The sequence below is a fragment of the Mobula hypostoma genome, chromosome 9 (genome assembly GCF_963921235.1).
Source record: "Mobula hypostoma chromosome 9, sMobHyp1.1, whole genome shotgun sequence".
Lineage (NCBI taxonomy): Eukaryota > Metazoa > Chordata > Chondrichthyes > Myliobatiformes > Myliobatidae > Mobula > Mobula hypostoma.
The window spans coordinates 100,012,142-100,033,261 of NC_086105.1; the positions used below are offsets into that span (position 1 = coordinate 100,012,142).

At 43.3% G+C, this 21,120-nt stretch overlaps 1 protein-coding gene across 2 annotated transcripts in view; it reads right to left on the reverse strand.

Moving 5' to 3' along the window:
* The window catches only part of llgl1 (LLGL scribble cell polarity complex component 1), a 100,918-nt gene that overhangs the window by 10,034 nt on the left and 69,764 nt on the right, over positions 1-21,120 (reverse strand). For both annotated transcript variants that reach the window (XM_063058777.1, XM_063058776.1), the window contains exons 13-20: positions 20,002-20,106; positions 18,969-19,261; positions 18,004-18,157; positions 16,733-16,886; positions 14,104-14,220; positions 6,866-7,032; positions 5,190-5,454; positions 4,371-4,497 (exon numbers count right to left, since the gene is read on the reverse strand). In XM_063058777.1, coding sequence (XP_062914847.1) covers positions 4,371-4,497; positions 5,190-5,454; positions 6,866-7,032; positions 14,104-14,220; positions 16,733-16,886; positions 18,004-18,157; positions 18,969-19,261; positions 20,002-20,106 — 1,382 coding nt within the window. The remainder of the gene's footprint in view (positions 1-4,370; positions 4,498-5,189; positions 5,455-6,865; positions 7,033-14,103; positions 14,221-16,732; positions 16,887-18,003; positions 18,158-18,968; positions 19,262-20,001; positions 20,107-21,120) is intronic.

Here is a 21,120-nt window from a genome sequence, read left to right on the forward strand (position 1 = left end):
ACACAGTATTCCAAGTGGTGTCTGACCAGGGTCTTATATAGCTGTAACATTACCTCACAGATCTTGAACTCAATCCCAAGGTTGATAAAGACCAACGCATCATACGCCGTCTTAACAACACTGTCAACTTGCACAGCAGCTTTGAGTGTCCTATGGACACGGATCCCAAGATTTCTCAAATCCTCCACACTGCTAAGATTCTTATCATTTATATCATATTCTGTCTTCAACCTAGACAAGTGTGAAGAAGTTCATTTTGATAGATCAAGTTTGAAGTCCATCCACCACTTCTCAGCCCAGTTCTGCATCCTACCGATGCCCCGCTGTAAACTCTGACAACCCTCCAGACTATCCACAACATCCCCAACTTTTGTCATCAGCAAACTTACTAACCCACCCTTCTATTTCCTCATCCAGGTCATTTATATAACAGAAATCACAAACAGAAGGGGTCCCAGAACAGATCCCCGCAGAACACCACTGGTCACCAACCTCCATGCAGAACACTAAACAACTAAAACCACCCTTTGCCTTCTGTGGGCAAGCCAATTCTATATCCACAAAGCAAGGTCTCCTTGGATCCCATGCCTCCTCACTCTCTGAAGGAGCCTTGCATGGGGAACCTCATCAATTGCCTTGCTGAAATCCATATACACTAGATACACTGCTCTACCTTCAATCAGGCTCATAAGACACGACCTGCCCTTGACAAAGCCATGCTGACCATCCCTAATCAGACTATGTCTTTCCAAACGCTCATAAATCCTGCCTCTCAGGATCTTCTCGAAAAACTTGCCCACCACTGAAGTCAGACTCACTAGTCTACAACTAAAACAACAGGAATTCTGCAGATGCTGGAAATTCAAGTTGCTAGTCTACAACTTCCTGGGTTGTCTCTACTCCCTTTCTTGAACAAGAGAACAACATTTGCAACCCTCTAATCTTCCGGTACTTCTTTTGTCCCTACTGATGACGCAAAGATCATTGCAAGAGGTTCAGCAATCTCTTCCCTCGCTTCCCACAGTAGCCTGGGGTATAGCTCATCTGGTCCCAGTGACTTATATAACTTAATGCTTTTCAAAAGCTCCAGCACATCCTCTTTCTTAATGTCTATATGCTCAGGTGTTTCAGTCCACTGTAAGTCATCCAGACATTTGCCAAGGTCTTTTTCCCTGGTGAATACTGAAGCAAAGTATTCATTAAGTACCTCCGCTACCTCCCCATCTCCATGCACACGTTTCCACTATTGCACCTGATTGGCCCTATTCTCACACGGCTCATCCTCTTGTTCTTCACATATTTGTAGAATGCCTTGGGGTTTTCCTTAATCCTGCTCACCAAGACCTTCTCATGGCCCCTTCTGGCTCTCCTAATTCCATTCTTAGTGACCTTGTAATTTTCTAGAGCTCTCACAGTACCTAGTTTCTTGAACCTTTTGTAAGCTTTTCTTCTTAACTAGATTTTCTACATACTTTGTACACCATGGTTAACTCGACCATCCTTTCCCTGCCTCAATGGAACATGCCTATGCAGAGCTCCATTCAAATGTTCCCTGAACATTTGTCATATTTCTGCCATGCATTTCCCCAAAAAAATCTGCTCCCAATTTCCTGCCTAATAGCATCATGTTTCCCCCTACTCCAATTAAATGGTTTTCCCAAATTGTCCACTCCTATTCCTCTCCAGCACTATGGTGAAAGAGATAGAGTCGTGGTCACTACCTCAAAAATGCTCTCCCACTGAGATCTGACACCTAACCAGGTTTATTTCCTAATACCAGATCAAGTACAGCCTCTCCTCTAGTTGGCTCTAGAAATCTTCCTGAACACACCTAAAACTCCACAACATCTAAACCCCTTGCGCTAAGGAGATGCCAATCAATATTAGGAAAGTTATAATCTCCCATCACAACACTGGTCACTGACTTCCAGGCAGAATACTCCCCATTTACTACCACCCTCTACCTTCTATGGGCAAGTCAATATTGTATCCACATAGCCAAGTTTGTCTAGATCCCACATCTCTTGACTTTCCAAATAAGTCTACCATGGAGAACCTTGCTGAATATTTTACTGAAATCCATACCCACCACATCCACTGCTCTACCTTCAATGTTTTCTTATTTTCTCAAAAAGAGTCAGACACTTCAGGTATGACCTACCCCTCACAAAGTCATGCTGTCTAACCCTAATCAGACAGTGCTTCTCCAAATGCTCATAAATTCTGTCTAAAAATTCTCTCCTGCAGTTTACCCACTGATGCAAGACTCATTGGTCTACAATTCCCAGGATTATGCCCATTACCTTTCTTGAACAAAGGAATAAAACTTCCCACCTCTGGTCTCCTGGTACTACACCTGTGGCCAGTGTGGGCGTGATCATCAGCTGCACAGTAATCTCTTCCTTTGCTTTCCACAGTAACCTGTGACTCCAGGGACTCATCTAGCAACGCTTTTCAAAGTTGAAACTTCATGTTCTATGCTGACCTCACATCACCTTTCACTGATCAATACTGAAGCAAAGTATTCATTAAGGACCTCCTCCAACTACACATTTCCCCCTTTATCCATGATTGGTCCTACCAGTCACCCTCCTGTTCTTCCCCTACCTACAGTGTGCCTGGGGTTTTTCTTAACCTACTCACCAAGGTCTTCTCACATCCCCTTCTCACTCTCTCAAGTCCCTTCTCAAGCTCTTCCTCAGCTACCTTGCAATTCCTAAGAGCCCTGTCTTATCTTTCCTTCCTAAACTTTTAGTATGTTTCCTTCTTCATGACTAAATGTTCCAACAATTCTTGTCATTATTTCACCTTTTGCCTCACTCAGTGAGGAAATTGTTCCAGAACCCCATGCAAATGCTCCCCAAAAAAATCTCTACAATTCACTGCATTTCCCTCAGAACATCTGTTCCCAGTTTATGCTCTCAAGTTCCTGCCTAATAGTATAATTAGCCCTCCCCCAATTAAATACTTCCCATACCATCTGCTCCTATCCTTGCACAAGGCTGCTCTAAAGGTCAGGGAGTTGCGCTTACTGTCTCCAAGAGATCTGCCAGGTTCATTATCTAGTACAAGATCCAATACAAGGCCTCTTTTCTAGTTGACCTGTCCACATATTGTCTCAGGAATCCTAACAATTCTGAATCATCTAACCCTCAAAATAATGAGGTGCCAAATAGTATAAAGGAAACAGTTAAAGTAACAGTTAAAACTTGGTTATTTTTGAACCTTCCCAAAATCTACCCGATGATCTGCTCCTCAGTGTCCCTGTTATGGGGGCAGGGGCGGGGACAGCACTCAGAGTGATTGCTTCCTTCCTCCTTCCGACTTCCACCCACGCTGATTCAGAAGACAATACCTCCATAACGTTCTCCTTCTTAAACTGTGATAGTGTCCCTGATTAGCAATGCCACCCCACCTCTTACCTCCTTGTCCCTTCTAAAACATCCAAACCCCAGAACATTCCTGGCCGTGTAACAGCCAAGTTTCTCTAATGCTCACGTTGTAGTTCCATGTACTTGAGTTCATCACCTGTTCCTGATGCTTCTCATTTCAACCCATCCAACTGACTACATGTATGCCCTATCCACTGCCCATCTTTCCTCACTTTCTACACATTGCATCCACCTTTACACTAACCGCTCTATCATCCAGTCTATCACACTTGCTCCCATTTCCCCACCAGCTCCAGCAAACCTGCCCGCAAGGACATTGGTTCTTCGAGTTCAGGTGTAACCCACCTCTTTTGGATAGGTCATACTGTCCCAAGGACCCACAAATCTGAAACCCCGCCCCCTACACCAATATACCCTTCAGCCACACCAGCCCATTCTTGCCCTCCGGGGGGGGGGGGGGGGGGTGCGCCATAGGCAGCATTTCACAGTTCTTGACAACCTGCTCTTTAAGTTTCCTTCCCAGTTCCCAATATTCACTCTTCAGGACCTCACGCCTTTTTGTAGCAATGACGTTGGTACCAATATGTACCACGTCTGGCTGCTCACCCTCCCCCTTAATGCTGTGGACTATTTCAGATGTCCCCAACCCTGGCACCTGGGAGGCAACATATCATCCAAGAGCCTCTTTCACATTCACAATTTCCTGTCTGAATCCCCTATCACCACCACGCTCCTCTTCTCCCCTTTCCTTCTGAGCCACAGAGCCAGGCCACGTGCCAGAGACAAGATCGCTGCGGGTTTCCCCTGGGAGGTCAGCCCTCATCCCTTACCCCCCCCAAAAAGTGTATCAAAGTGGCACACTTGTTACTGAGGGGAATGGCTACATGCCAAGTTCTCCCCTCTGTCTGGCTCCACCTCAAAAATATTTCCACTCACTTTACTGTAAAATTGCCATATTGTAATTTTAAAAAAACTTACCATAAACTAGAGACAGGGCTCAGGGGCTCTCTTGCACTTTCCCATGCCACCACACAACGTGGTTCAGTTATGTTTCTGGTAGACAGAGAGAATCGCTCAAATTCAGATGGTGATATCAAATAAAAGCCTAAAAGAAGAAAGAAAACACAATTTATATCACATGGCAGTAATGTCCTGAAATATCAATGGTCCTAAAGTTCCAACTCAAAGGCTTGTAACCCAAAAGTTCTTTACAGAAATGTTGCATTATTTCACTCGAAGATGAGATAAATATTTCAAGGGTCACCCAGTCTCCCTGCCTCTTCACAACAAGCTTGCATTTAACATGTTAACTGAGAATACAGTTCTCAAACAGACCCATCAACTGCACATTACATCATCCTGAAATGATAAAACATATCGTAAACAAATTAGTTTCAAACCAACTGGAGCATCTTGAAATTAAAATACAACACAGAATTAAAGATAGCAGAGGGAGGTGGGTCTAATGTGTAGGCTCCTTCAAAAGAGCCAGACAAAACAGAATGTGCTTTAAGATTATAGGGTATACAATCTCTATTAAAAGGGGGACAGGGGACAACTTTGTATTAAAAGCATGTCAATGCTCCACGTTTGAATAGCAGAGTCACAGCGACTGGGTACACGACTGAACATTGCAACATTGACTCTCCTGAATGTCAGCACCAGAGAGCAGCCAAGCACACTGACCAGCACAGGAAAGATTAAAGAAAAAGTGAGAAAACAGCCCAGGAGAACACGAGTGAGTACTGTACCACAAATTGCTTTGAACATATTCATATCACTTTGCGTGCAATTTACCCTGGCCTGTCCTCGTGAAGACACATGAAGCTATGCCACTGATGTCTTCTTTCCTTATGCAGTCGTAGCGGATCTGAGGCCGGAGTCCTGGGATGGTGAAGATGTGAATGTCTCCCAGGTTTGTTAAACACACCAGGCAGTTCTCCGAATATTCATCCGACACAGCACTGGGGAAATTCATCAAGCCCAGTTTCCTTACTCTGGAGCCTTCGTGGGCAGTCAGCTTGAATTTTGTCTTTGCGCTCACCCTCGGCAGCGTGAACACCTACACACAATGAATGTTTTAGTGAGATTATGGTGCAAAGGATCACAGAACTCCCACTCAATGACTAAGAGTGAAGGTGGAGCACTGCTCTGAAATATTACCTCACACAAGTAAGGTTATTTGTGTGCCAGATGCAAGATTTTGTGTGGCTAGTTAACAAAAATCAAGATTCCATCTTTAGTCAATCCCACACAGAAGTACTTCTGGCCAGATGAGAGTAGAAAAGGAAATCTAGCTGTTTTACACAAGCGTGCCCTGCCCAAGATCAACAAATAAAGTAACAACTCAGGATAGTTCAGAACTGGATGTTTTGTAAAATTGCTAATTTCTTGTCTTCTGATATTGGAGTGTAACCAAACTAAGATAAACAGCTATCACATGGTCAAGTCAAGGACTAGAAATTAATCCTAGTTCCTGCTGACCCAGTCTCAGAGAGCTCAGACTCAAAGCTAGGTGCACTCAGTACTAGTTTTCACTCACAAGAGGTGACATTATGCATCTCCAAAAGGTGGATGAGTGCAAAGAACTTCACATTTTAAAGCCAACAGCAACAGAACCCATGAACACAAGTGCACCAGTGAGGTGAAGCAAATCTGGAGGGTATGGTGGGTAAGGAGCATGGAGATATCTCAACAGAATGGACCAAAATTTTCATAACTTAAGGCTTTGCCAAATGAGGAGACTCTGTATATCAGACAGGTAAACAGGATTAGGTGGGAATTTGAACAGAACAAATGCATTTTAGATTATACAAAGTCTCATGGATAGAAAATAAAAGGTGATAGGAAAGTATTTGAACAACTGAGAATGAGGGAAAACACTGGAAATATTGTGCAATAGCTACAAGACTTTTTCCACATTATAAATGCAAGCCCAGTAGTTCCCACTGGATCACAATTTACCTCCCTGATATACACTGATCTCTCAGTTTCTTGTTCCAAAACACCCAGATATTCTACCAGCTAATCAAATGGAAAATCATTCATTTTCATTTCCAAAATTTTAAAAGTACAATTCACAACCGTGCACCAATACTTCTTTCAGACCTGGAGGAGGTTAATCCTGGCGACGATCACTTCCCTGTGGGGCCACCCATTTTCATTGATTTCTTTATTTGGAGATACAGTTAGGAACAGGCCCTTCCGACCACCAGCAACCCACCAATTTAACCTTAATCTAAACCACAGGACAATTTACAATGACCAATTAATCTAGTAGGTCTTTGGGCTGTGGGAGCAACCCAGAGCACCCGGAGGAAACCCATGCAATCACGAGGAGAACGTACAGACAGCAGCGGGATTTGAACCCTGTTTGCTAGTTTTATAATAGTGTAATGCCAATTGCTCCACGACCATGCCACCCCTTTACAGCGTACTCTGCACTCAGTTTCTGAGCTGCTCCAACTAGTTACCTTGAACTGTTCCTCCGAGATGATCAGCACAGAATGGCTGCCCTGCATCTCTGGGGCTTTGGCCAGATCGCGAGATACTTCAAGTGGTTCAGGGAGTGGGTTTCCTCGCCCATCCAAGACTGCGATCGACACCACAGGGGCTCGGTGCATCAGCTGAATTTCTTTACCTTAAAAGTGAACATGAAAAAAAAACTCTATTTCGGTGACCCAAAGAAACAATATAATCCAGGTGAATGCATGGTACAAGATGGAATCTACACTTTACAGACCGGTCAGAGCTGGTATTTAGTCCTCACACAAGCCTCCACCAATCTCACTCCTTTCTGTGTTGTCTTAGCCCTTCTCTACAATGTATTGATGCTTGGTTTTATCTGCTCCCTATGACAACAGGTTTCATATCCTTACCGCTCTGTACAAAGTCACTCAAGGTTGAGTTAAACTGTTAGTGTCAAGTGCACTTGCTGCACATTGAGGGGAACAATTTCCTCACACCTACCCTATCAAAATTTCTTTTAAAAGATATGCAGGTAAAATAACAAGTGGGCAGGGTGCAAATCGACTTCCCACGCTTTCATGGCATCATTGCTCAAAGAAAATAAAAGTTTGAATTTGAAATGGCTGAAGAAATGAAAATTCCCTAGGTGTATTGCTCAGATAGAGGACTGGTCCCTTTGCTCATATGATTTACAAGGTCCTTTGCACAAATTATGGTTTTTAAATCGCTATTATTCTTCCCCATTTCCTCATCTACTCTCACACCCAATTCTAAATATTACTTGAGAGATGAATACAACTGCATGCTACCTAACCTTGTCAGCATCTTTCAGCTCCTTGATTTCAAGGCAGCCTCTGTTGCCATCAAAACTGCAATTGGCAAGGGGAGAACCTGTCATGTCTCTGCTCACTGCATTGCCTTTCTATCATAATGCTTGGATGAGACAAAACCCCACCTAAAGCTCACGCCCCACAACACTTAACAATTCTTACAGGATATCACCACTACTTGGGGGGGTGGGGGGATGGAAGAAAGAGAACGAATCATAATTTACTAACCAAGTCCTCACATTGTAATTAACCAATGAGATTTAGAATGTACTAGGGAAGAAATGAAAATTTTCACCACACACGTGAGACAAATTATTCAATTAGCTTGATTGAGCTTTTTGAAAATGTAAGGCACTGTTATTCACAGATGTCAAGACGATATAAAGGAATTTTACTGCAAATTATCTGAAAATAAAGGTAGTGTAATTCATGTGGACATACAAAAGGCTTTAGATAAAGTACCACAAACTTCAGCAAAGTTACAACTCATAGCACGGATAACAAACTACACAATGAACCCCAATGCTGAGAAGTACAAATGTTATAATTTGGTAGGAAAGTTTGAGTACAAGAAAAAACTGTGGGTGCATGTTTACAAGACTTAGATGGTGACAGGACAAGATGAGAAAGTTCCTGATAAAGGATACAGACAGCCACAGAGGGTGTCACGGTAGCATAGTGGTTAACACCTGGGTTCAATTCCCACTGCTGTCTGTAAGGAGTTTGTACATTCTCCCTGTGACTCTGCAGATTTCCTATGGTGGCTCTGGTTTCCTTTCACAGACCAAAGATGTACAGTTGGTAGGTTTATTGTTCATTATAAATTGCCAAATGATTAGGCTAGGGTTAAATTGAGGGTTACTGGGCGCTGCAGAACGAAGAGCTGGAAGGGCCTATTGCATGCTGTATCTCAATAAAATAAAAAAAAATGCAGAGGTTACACTAAACCTTTAACCCTCTGACAAGGGAAAACTGGATTATCACAGCCAGTTCTGGATGTTAGACATTTCAACATACATGTCCAAGCCATGGAATAGATGTAGAGAAGAGTTAATAGAATAGAACCAGATGAGGAACTTCGGTTAACACACATCAAAGTTGCTGGTGAACGCAGCAGGCCAGGCAGCGTCTCTAGGAAGAGGTACAGTCGATGTTTCAGGCCAAGACCCTTCGTCAGGAAGAACTGAAACAAGAGACAGTAAGAGATTTGAAAGTGAGAGGGGGAGTGGGAGATCCGAAATGATAGAAGACAGGAGGGGGAGGGATGGAACCAAGAGCTGGACAGGTGATTGGCAAAGGGGATATGAGAGGATCATGGGACAGGAGGTCCAGGGAAAAGGAAAAGGAAAAGGGGGAGGGGGGGGAAACCCAGAGGATGTGCAAGGGGTATAGTCAGAGGGACAGAGAGAGAAAAAAAGGAGAGAGAGAGAGAGAGAGAGAGAAAGAATGAATGTGTGTTTATAAATAAATAACAGATGGGGATGGGGGGAGGCAGGGCATTAGCCGGAAGTTAGAGAAGTCAATGTTCATGCCATCAGGTTGGAGGCCACCCAGACGGAATACAAGGTGTTGTTCCTCCAACCTGAGTGTGGCTTCATCTTTACAGTAGAGGAGACCATGGATAGACATATCAGAATGGGAATGGGACGTGGAATTAAAAGGTGTGACATATCAGAATGGGAATGGATTTTAATTCACACATCACGACAACTCAAGCACGGTTAAATGCTTTTATTAGTAAGAATATAATTTCCTTTTTAAAAGTATTTACAAATGGTTACTATGAATGTTAATATGAACAATGCCAAGTCATTGCAAGGCACTTGATAAATTCTTAATTTCTTCACTGATGTTGCTCACAGTGTGTCCTTTCAGTCTTTAAATTTTGTTCTTCACAGAGGCACCTGGTAAAGCCTCTTCACCATTCTCGTCACCTTGACTCATAGAAACATAGAAACATAGAAAATAGGTGCAGGAGTAGGCCATTCGGCCCTTCGAGCCTGCACCGCCATTTATTATGATCATGGCTGATCATCCAACTCAGAACCCAGCCTTCCCTCCATACCCCCTGACCCCTGTAGCCACAAGGGCCATATCTAACTTCCTTTTAAACATAGCTAATGAACTGGCCTCAACAGTTTGCTGTGGCAGAGAATTCCACAGATTCACCACTCTCTGTGTGAAGAAGTTTTTCCTAACCTCGGTCCTAAAAGGCTTCCCCTCTATCCTCAAACTGTGACCCCTCGTTCTAGACCTCCCCAACATCGGGAACAATCTTCCTGCATCTAGCCTGTCCAATCCCTTTAGGATCTTATACGTTTCAATCAGATCCCCCCTCAATCTTCTAAATTCCAACGAGTACAAGCCCAGTTCATCCAGTCTTTCTTCATATGAAAGACCTGCCATCCCAGGAATCAATCTGGTGAACCTTCTTTGTACTCCCTCTATGGCAAAGATGTCTTTCCTCAGATTAGGGGACCAAAACTGCACACAATACTCCAGGTGTGGTCTCACCAAGGCCTTGTACAACTGCAGTAGTACCTCCCTGCTCCTGTACTCGAATCCTCTCGCTATAAATGCCAGCATACCGTTCGCCTTTTTCACCGCCTGCTGTACCTGCATGCCCACTTTCAATGACTGGTGTATAATGACACCCAGGTCTCGTTGCACCTCCCCTTTTCCTAATCGGCCACCATTCAGATAATAATCTGTTTTCCTATTTTTGCCACCAAAGTGGATAACTTCACATTTATCCACATTAAATTGCATCTGCCATGAGTTTGCCCACTCACCCAACCTATCCAAGTCACCCTGCATCCTCTTAGCATCCTCCTCACTGCTAACACTGCCACCCAGCTTCGTGTCATCCGCAAACTTGGAGATGCTGCATTTAATTCCCTCATCCAAGTCATTAATATATATTGTAAACAACTGGGGTCCCAGCACTAAGCCTTGCGGTACCCCACTAGTCACCGCCTGCCATTCTGAAAAGGTCCCGTTTATTCCCACTCTTTGCTTCCTGTCTGCTAACCAATTCTCCACCCACACCAATACCTTACCCCCAATACCGTGTGCTTTAAGTTTGCACACTAATCTCCTATGTGGGACCTTGTCAAAAGCCTTTTGAAAATCCAAATATACCACATCCACTGGTTCTCCCCTATCCACTCTACTAGTTACATCCTCAAAAAATTCTATGAGATTCGTCAGACATGATTTTCCTTTCACAAATCCATGCTGACTTTGTCCGATCATTTCACCGCTTTCCAAATGTGCTGTTATCACATCCTTGATAACTGACTCCAGCAGTTTCCCCACCACCGACGTTAGGCTAACCGGCCTATAATTCCCCGGTTTCTCTCTCCCTCCTTTTTTAAAAAGTGGGGTTACATTAGCCACCCTCCAATCCTCAGGAACTAGTCCAGAATCTAACGAGTTTTGAAAAATCATCACTAATGCATCCACTATTTCTTGGGCCACTTCCTTAAGCACTCTGGGATGCAGACCATCTGGCCCTGGGGATTTATCTGCCTTCAATCCCTTCAATTTACCTAACACCACTTCCCTACTAACATGTATTTCGCTCAGTTCCTCCATCTCACTGGACCCTCTGTCCCTTACTATTTCTGGAAGATTATTTATGTCCTCCTTAGTGAAGACAGAACCAAAGTAATTATTCAATTGGTCTGCCATGTCCTTGCTCCCCATAATCAATTCACATGACTCGATGCACATAACGTCGGAGAAGCTCACCAGCTGTTGCTTTTCAAAGTAAACACTCTCCAATGAATTGGGTAGTGGATTTTGAGTGGAGTGGTACTGTTCAGTACCTGTACGATCATATCTCAGAACCTGCGATCCATCCTCGACACAGGTGTATGGGCTGCCATTCTCTATTCCAAAAAATTGATGAAGGTCTGGGAGAACACAGATTATCTCCTGCACCATCATGAACACCAACCAACCTGGAACTCTCATGGTGTTGATTTCTAGCACTCAGGAGTGATATTGCTGAGTCTGACTGCAGAAACTGGACTTGTTGCTGCTACTTATTGGGGGTGGGGGGGGGGGGCGAAGATAAACACTGTGCTCAAATATGGTCGTTGTAATGATGGCTTCATCATATTAGGACATTCACATTATATCTGCCCATATTTAGTCATTTGGTTCATCTAGTTGTCAACCATTGTTCATGTGTAACTATGTCACACAATTTATCTTCCCCCAATAAATAGCAGCAACAACTCCAGTTTCTGCAGTCAGACTCAGCAATATCACTCCTGAGTGCTAGAAATCAACACCATGAGAGTTCCAGGTTGGTTGGTGTTCATGATGGTGCAGAAGATAATCTGTGTTCTCCCAGACCTTCATCAATTTTTTGGAATAGAGAATGGCAGCCCATACACCTGTGTCGAGGATGGATCGCAGGTTCTGAGATATGATTGTACAGGTACTGAACAGTACCACTCCACTCAAAATCCACTACCCAATTCATTGGAGAGTGTTTACTTTGAAAAGCAGCAGCTGGTGAGCTTCTCCGACGTTATGTGCATCGAGTCAAGGTGATGAGAGTGGTGAAGAGGCTTTCCCAGATGCCTCTGTGAAGAACAAAATTTAAAGACTGAAAGGACACACTGTGAGCAACTTCAGTGAAGAAATGAAGAGTCTATCAAGGGCCTTTCAATGACTTGGCATCATTTATATTAACATTCATAGTAACCATTTGTAAATACTTTTAAAAAGGAAATTATATTCTTATTAATAAAAGCATTTAACCGTGCTTGAGTTGTTGTAATGTGTGAATTAAAATCCATTCCCATTCTGATATGTCACACATTTTAATTCCACGTCCCATTCTGATATGTCTATCCACGGCCTCCTCTACTGTAAAGATGAAGCCACACTCAGGTTGGAGGAACAACACCTTATATTCCGTCTGGGTAGCCTCCAAGCTGATAGCATGAACACTGATTTCTCTAACTTCCGCTAATGCCCCACCTCCCCCTCGTACCCCATCCGTTATTTATTTATATATACACACACACACATTCTTTCTCTCTCTCTCCTTTTTCTCCCTCTGTCCCTCTGACTATACCCCTTGCCCATCCTCTGGGTTCCCCCCTCCCCCTTTTCCTTCTCCCTGGGCCTCCTGTCCCACGATCCTCTCATATCCCTTTTGCCAATCACCCATCCAGCTCTTGGCTCCATCCCTCCCCCTCCTGTCTTCTCCTATCATTTTGGATCTTCCCTCCCCCTCCCACTTTCAAATCTCTTACTAGCTCTTCCTTCAGTTAGTCCTGACGAAGGGTCTCGGCCCAAAACGTTGACTGTACCTCTTCCTAGAGATGCTGCCTGGCCTGCTGCGTTCACCAGCAACTTTGATGTGTGTTGCTTGAATTTCCAGCATCTGCAGAATTCCTCATTTGAGGAACTTCGGTTATATGGATATATTAGTACGACTAGGCAAATTTTACAACTCAATATCAAAATTAGCAATATTCAGCCACTTCAAGTGAGACAGAGTGAACGGCTGTGAAACTACCAGAAATAGATATAGGAGTTGTGTACTTGAATGATAGTTTAACTTGGATGGCCAGTGTCATAATTTGGAATATTGCTTTTGGGCCACTTGTGAAACACTTGACCAGATCTCTCCTGGCCTTTCCTCCAGTAACTGAGGATGACCAGGTTTTTCTTGAAAAGTTAAAGGTCTGAAATTCATTTAGATCAGTTAACAGGTTGCATCAGTAATGTTTGCAGTCAGCCAAGAGAGACTGCTGAGAGATGGGAATGTTATTAGTTTTGGGGTTTGAAGTGGGGCTGTGGGACTTCAAACTGGGTGTGTTTAGCTTTGCCAGTGAGTACTCCATTGACTTACAGCCAGTGTTCTGTAAGTGGTAGCATTCTCTATAGAAGGGTTGTATGGAAACTATTATTACCATTTTTCTTAACAACTAATTTCATTACTTAGCCTAATAGGTTAGATTTACCACAGTACATAATTATCTATTTAAATGTTTATTTTGCTTTTATATCATCTCAATGTGTACTTAAGAATGTATAAATAATTGTAGTTTTATACATATAAAAAAATGGAAAAGGTTATATGTGTGAAAAAAGTACATAATTGTGAACTCCTTATCCAAATAAAAATAAAATAAAAAAAACCATGAATAATTTCTATTGGTTTATTTTCAGAAAAGGAAATAAAAGAGCGGCAGGAGAACCGAGCCAAGGTTGGAAAAAGAATAAAGAGTCATGGGGAAACCTTTTATTTCTTAGAAAAAGACAAGTTATGGTCTGGAAGAGTGCCTGAAATGGGAGACGATTCAATAGTAAATGTCAGTGAGCTAGCAGCACCAGGACCCAAACTGAATGACCAACAGAGGAGGAACAGTGTTACCCAGTCTTACCCAGTACAGCCTCCGTGGACCTCTCTGTCCACTTTTCCCTGGATGGAACCTCCAGTGCATATGCGTAAACAGACCCAGCATTTGTTCCTGCCCACAGTGTAGGGCCATGGTGTGTGGCTGCAAAATGAAGAGTTACACTGACGTAAGAGCAGTGTCTGCAATGTGACCACTGTCTAGGCAGTAAAGCTACTGTGGAATAAAGTGGTACTCATCACGTACATCAGCAGAGCATCACCAACGTCAGACTATCTGGCTCTCGTCAAAGGTTACATGCAACAACACATAATTAATGCCAAATAACAAAAATCAGAGCTAACTACATTTGGCTTGAAATTATTCAATGTGACATTTCAGTAATAACCATTTGGTATTTGAAAAAAGCATCAAAACTCAAAAATGGGCTTCCAGCCACTCTTATTTTCCCCGATAATTTTTTAAAATTTCATTACGGGACATAGGCGTTGCCAGCTAAGCCAGCATTTGTTGTCCATCTCCAGTGCTCTTGAGAAGGTGGTGATGAGCTGCAGTCTGAGGTGTAGGTACACTCTGTGCTGTTAGGGAGGGAATTGCATGATCTTGACACAGCGACAATGAAAAAATGGCGATATGTTTCCAAGTCAGGATGGTGAGTGACTTGGACGGGGATTTCCAAGTGGTGGTGCTCCCAGGTATCTGCTGTTCTCATCCTTCTAGATGGTAGTGGTCGTGGATCTGGAAGGTGCTGCCTTGGGAACTTTGGTGTGTTGTTGCAGTGCATCTTGTAGATAGAACACACAGCCGCAACTGTTTGTCGATGGTGGAGGGATTGGATGCTCGTGGAAGGGGTACCAATCAAGTGGGCTGCCTTGTACTGGATGGTGTCGAGCTTCTTGAGTGTTGATGGGGCTGCATTCATCCAGATGAATGGTGAATATTCCATTACACTCCTGACCTGAGCCTTGTAGATGGTGGACAGACTTTGGGGAGTCAGGAAGTGAGTTACACACCACAGGATTCCTAGCCTTTGACCTGCTCTGGTAGCCATGGTGTTTATATGGTTGGACCAGTTCAGTTTCCTGTCAAAGGTAATCCCCAGGGCTGACAGTAGGGGTTCAGTGATTGTGATGCCACTGAATGTCAAGGGATGATGATTTGAGCCTCTCTTGTTGGAGATGGTCATTGCCTGGCAATTACGTGGCTCAAATGTTACATGTCACATGTCAGCCCAAGCCTGGATATTGTCCAGGTCTTGCTGCATTTGAGTATGAACTACTTCACTATCTGAGGGGTCACGAATGATGCAGAACATTGTGCAGTCATCTGGGAACATCCCCAATCCAGACCTTATGACACAAGGTCGATCATTGATGAAGCAGCTGAAGGTGGTTGGTCTGAAGACACTACCCTGGTGAATTCTTGTAGTGCTGTTCTGAGGATGAGATGATTGACCTCCAACCACAAGCATCTTCCTTTGTGTCAGGTGTGATTCTAACCAGCGGAGGGTTTTCCACCTAATTCCCATTGACTCCATTTTAGCTAGGGCACTTTGATGCCATACTCGGTCAAATGCTGCCTTGATGTCAAGGGCCATCACTCTCACCTCACCTCTGGTACTTAGCTCTTTGGTCCATGTTTGGACCAGGGAGGTGATGAGGTCAGGAGCTGAGTGGTCTTAATAGAACCCAAACTGGGCATCCACAAGTAGGGTATTGCTGAGTAGGTGCTGCATGATAGCACTGTTGATGACCCCTTCCACTACTTTGATGATTGTGAGTAGGCTGACAGGGCAGTGATTAGTTGGGTTGGACTTGTCCTGTTTCTTGTGTACAGGATATACCTGGGCAATGTTCCACATTGCTGGGTAGATGCGGGTGTTGTAGCTGTACTGGAACAGCTTGGCTACTGGTACAGCAAGTTCTGGAGCAAGAGTCTTCAGGATTATTGCCAGGATTTTGTCTGGGCCCATAGCCTTCGCAGTATCCAGTGCTTTCAGTCGTTTCTTGATATCGTGTGCGGTGATGGCAAAGATCTCACCACTAAGCCTAGGTCCCAAGATAAAAGCAGAAAATGAGGATCCCAGTCCAGCTCTTCACTAACAATGACTTTCAGCCACTTGGAAATGGGAGCTGTAGGTTGGTAGGACAATTTGGGAGGGTCGGTGTACAGCCTTACAGCTCCAGTGACTCGGGTTCAATGCTGACTTCCAGTGCTGTGTGGGGTTTGCATATTTGCCTTGTGATCGTGAAGCTTTGTTCAGGGTACTCTGGTTTCCTTCTGCGTCACAAACCCATGCAGGTTGGCAGGTCGGCAGGTCGGTTGACTGCTCAACATTGGCCTATCATCACCTCCCAGATTCTATCACTCATCTACAAACTAAAGGGCAAAGGGATTGTTTCTGTGAAGATTAGTAAAGTGTCAACTCAGTACTGGGATGCTGACATCCCCACTGAAGACAGCCCAGAGCAAGTTAACTTTTGAATAGTAATGGAAAACCACTGGAAACCTAAACAAAACAAATACTGAAAGAACTCAGCATCTATGGAAAGACTAATCCATGTTCCAGTGACCCTTCCTCAGAATGACAAGGAACTTGGTTCTTACCTATTCCCACTTTATACCAAACCCATCACCACAGCGACAAGTCACTCACCATCTCGCAAAAATGTGTCAGCAAAATAAAGGCAGCGGACAACACCCGAAAGAGAGTCGTCTGCAGAACGTGGCTCTATCCGTCTCTGTACTGGAGTCACCTCCACATCACAAGGACCATCCTGCTCAGCAAGTTTGGCATTTGCTTCTTGGATCTGTTACAACCAGGTTTTTGGAAAGAAACATTGTTAGCAAACTTAATTACCTCAGATTCAGTGCATTTTTCCCAGATTAGAACAGGTTAACACCTGCCTGATGAAACATGGCCCAAGGACCTATTCATCACTGTACCGCATCCAAAAGTTTAAAATCAAATTCAGAAGGTGATTACAATGTTACAAGCAGCTTAGAACATTAACTAAATGAAAAGGGAAGAATCATGCTTTATGTCACATTGCCTAAATCACACAAGTTACTTTAGAAAGGCATTACTTTTCTATCACAGAATGCACTTGTCATAAAGCACTCAGTGAATGAATATTCAGATCAGATATTCCATGTCTTCACCCTCTCTCTATGCAACTCAGAAACGTATCTGAGTTGGTCAATAGGGAAACATGGCTGCTTTCCGGAGTCAACAACATGCAATGCTTAAAACACAGAAAATGCCTTCTGATATTCTTGCAGCATTGACAAACATGAACCCAGCCCACATAAGGGAGTACTGGGCTAGTGGAAGTATGTTTAAGGATGGAAAACAGAGATAGAAGTTCAGAAATTAAAGACCAGGATCAGCTGTGGAAGTTGAAGACACATTTGCCAGTGGTGGAGTAAATAAAACTGAATGGCCAGTGCTAGAATCATATGAGGACAAATATTACAAAGCAAGGCAGGAGGCAATTTCAGATAGATAGGGTCAAGAGATGGGAGACTTCAAAGCAAGGATAAAAATTTAAGACAAATAAGGTGTTGTTTAATCAGCATCTAACATGGAAGAGGAAACACGTAGGTGGGGAGTGAAAGGGACCTGGTGAATTAGGATGAAAGATCATCCCAAGCTTACAGGGGATAAAATACAGTCACTCAAGGCATACCTATGGTTTAGAAGTAACAATGACAAAGACGCAAATTTTATCAGGAGAATTAAAGTCCATGATGTTTAAGCATTACAGGAATTGTGGCCTAAACTTCAATTCAATTATGATTTCTAGATTGAATAGTCTGGCTTGGTTTAAGGAAGTTAGCAGCAAGGAAGGTTTAGGTGGTTCAGAGAAGTGATAGTTCTCTGCCAGTCTACAGCAGAAGTAAAATCTGAATACTTAAGCTGCCTACCTTGCTGGTGGGGCTGCTTGATGATGGTCGCTTCTTCCCAGAGACCCTGCTTTTCCGAATCCTTCTGAATGACTGACGCAATGACTTCTTCAGTGATTTCACCCGGGACAGTGGACCCTCCATTGCTAAAGAATCATTTGGATGCAGTGTGCACCTAGGAGGTCAAATAAACGTTAGGAAAGTGTTCCATTTCATTCTCTACCAGTACCAGTTAAAGATTTAACAAAACCTGGGTGAAAGACGGCAGCCCTGAAAAGCAGCTTTGCGAGCACAGAAACAGATCCTTTGCCCATCTAGTCCATGGCAAATTGTTAAACTATCAGGCAGAAAGGTGACAAGGTGCTGGAATTAACTTTCATGGTGTTGATCAAACAAAATTACCAGTGGTGTAAATGAGAGTTATGTGTGCCAGCAAATTCTGATTGCCCCTGCAGATTACAACATTGAGAACCACGGAACGCATGTTCCATCCAGACAATGGAAATGTCACCCAACGAGTGCTTCAGTGGCTTAAAAGTCAATGCTCAACTTATCCTTACTACATTAGGTTTAGCTACAAGTCCATCATGCACAATCAATGCAACTGTGGTGAGACACTAGGGAGCCTCAGGTGGTACTGGGGGACCAGTGGCTCCTCCTACAAAGGGTCACCAAGGACTGCAAGTCCACAAAGAACAACAAGAGTGCCATAGCAGGGAGGCTGGTGATAAATGTTTTTATACATCATTTCTCTAGAAACAACTGTTTTTATATAAATGAATCTCACTGGAATTCTGAAGTAGCAAATATCACTTCCATTGATTACTGAATTCTAATAATTTTTGAAAAGAATAATTTGCTGGGGGGGTGCGGTGACTAGTAATAAGGATGACTAATGAGAATCACCAAACATCTGCCCATTTTCCTCAATTAAAACTACTTGGAACAAGTGTGAAGCAATTACATTTGCAGAAATCAACACATACCTAGCCAGCACTGGCTGTTGCCTGTGGTAATCAAAGATGCCGAAACCATGACTGGTACCAAAAGCCACAAGCTGCCACTCAGTGTGCAAAGCCACTGCTGTCACAGCCGCTGGAGGGACACACTGAAGCAGGAAGCTTGGCTGGAAGCCACTGACGAAGCTGATTAAACCATCCTTTGGGTTTAACCTGTCATGGCCCTTCCACGTGAAGCCTTCACGATCCTGAAGGAGGTCAACTGTAGAGAGACTGATTTTTCGTTCTGACTTTTCATCATTAAATTCCATTACGATAACCTGTGGATTGAAAGTGTATTTTATATAAAAGAAAATTAATGTTAATTTCGCAGAGCTGAAGAGCACTGCAGCACAGAAACAGGTCCTTTCTCCATATAGTCCGTGGCAAACCTATTGTTTCACCCCATCAGCCCACACCTGAACCATAACCCTCCACATCCCTCCCAAGGGATGGAAACACAGTTTGGGTGGCAGCATTGCCTCCCTGATGTTATGTTCACACAGGCTTTAAACAGAGAGAAGCACAGTACCAAGTGTTATTCTTTATGTTTTATCACTAACTGCACAAGGACACACATTTAGTAGCTCTCCCCCACCCCACTCTCCAGTTTCAAGGTAACACAACAGCCTTTATTCATTTAGACAATCACACAACACTGGAATATTTCAACCTATCGTTCTCGCATGGATTTCAATTCCAGAACAAGTGAAAAGTTCAGGTGTTCCTTCCTTTAACTTATTTCTTCCTGGTATAAAACCAGCCATGTGTTTTAAAGAAGGCAGTACTCTCTCCAAGTATTGTAGCCATTGGAGAAGCAAGATGAATATCTGCAATACTTTGCATCTTTCTGCAGGGAGATTTTGGCTTTAAACTGCGACAGGCTGTTTTAGATCAATTAGAAGCAAGTGTTGCACCCAGCCAGCCCAAGTATAATTTCCTCCCTCTTCTCCACTCCCATCCTCAAGCAAGTCAATGTCTTTCAACTTTCTAAACAGAAACTAATAAGAAATATTAGTACCTGTCCTGCTGTGCCAGCAACCACCAACCGACTGCTATATTTACATAATGAAATCTTCTGAATTCCCAACCTTGGATCATCACTATAAGGATCAAAACAGCCAACCTACAAGACAGATAGAACAAATTCAAAAATACTTAAGGGCAAGGAGAAAGCAGCATTAAATTGTTAAAATGAGTTTGCACTCAGCACTTACTCTGGTGTGACTATCAATGCAATTTTCTCATCTGACTGAACTAGAAAACTTCATCAGTATCGCTTCCAACTTCCATCCTTTTCTCCCGGTCACTTGATTCGCCTTCAAATCTTGACTTCTCTACCCTTATTTCTGGGAAGGGATTAACAAATGATTCCTACTCATAACTAGCTGGTTCCCCTTGTGCTGCTCTGCTGAATTCTCAGTTTCTCTGTTGCATCCGTCCTGAAGCTGTCACATTCTATCTGAATGCTTTGGGCTTGTCTTGACTACCCACCCCCCCTTCACTCCTCAATCTTCAATACACACATCGTGCTGGAGAACGTGGACCTCACCCCTTCCCCTCAGCCCAAGCCTTAAGAATTCCTTCCAGATGCTAGAAAGATTTACTCAGTTTGAGTACATACAGTGTTCTGCATTCTGCTCCAGGGTCCTCCTTTACATTACAGATACCAAATTCAAGTGGTTGCTTTACAGAAGACTACTTATGTTCAGACTTTCAGTATGATGTTAAAATCAAAGTCACAGATGACCGGGAGTTCATTCCCACACTCCTTCTAGCATCTAAGTCTCTCACTGTTTCACCTAAGCCCATCATTCGCTTTTAGGCCAAGTTCAGCTAATTAAGATCATGACCACTGCTCTCACCTCCTAGTCAACAGCTGCTCCCAAAGACTTTCCTCTTTTCAGTTTGATCTTTGGATGCCATTTGTGCTTCTTAGTGCCAAGTTGTAATCCCTTCTTATTATTTACTTTTGCCTCTATCCATTCAGAAATATGCCTGTTTTGTCACTACTGCTTAAAAACCATTTTGTGCAATACGAAATGTCAACAGATGTTTTATGACAAGCCAAGTACTTCCAGCCCTTCCATTGCTGCTTGATGCACGTAATTGTAAGATTTTGTTTTAATTTCATTAAACG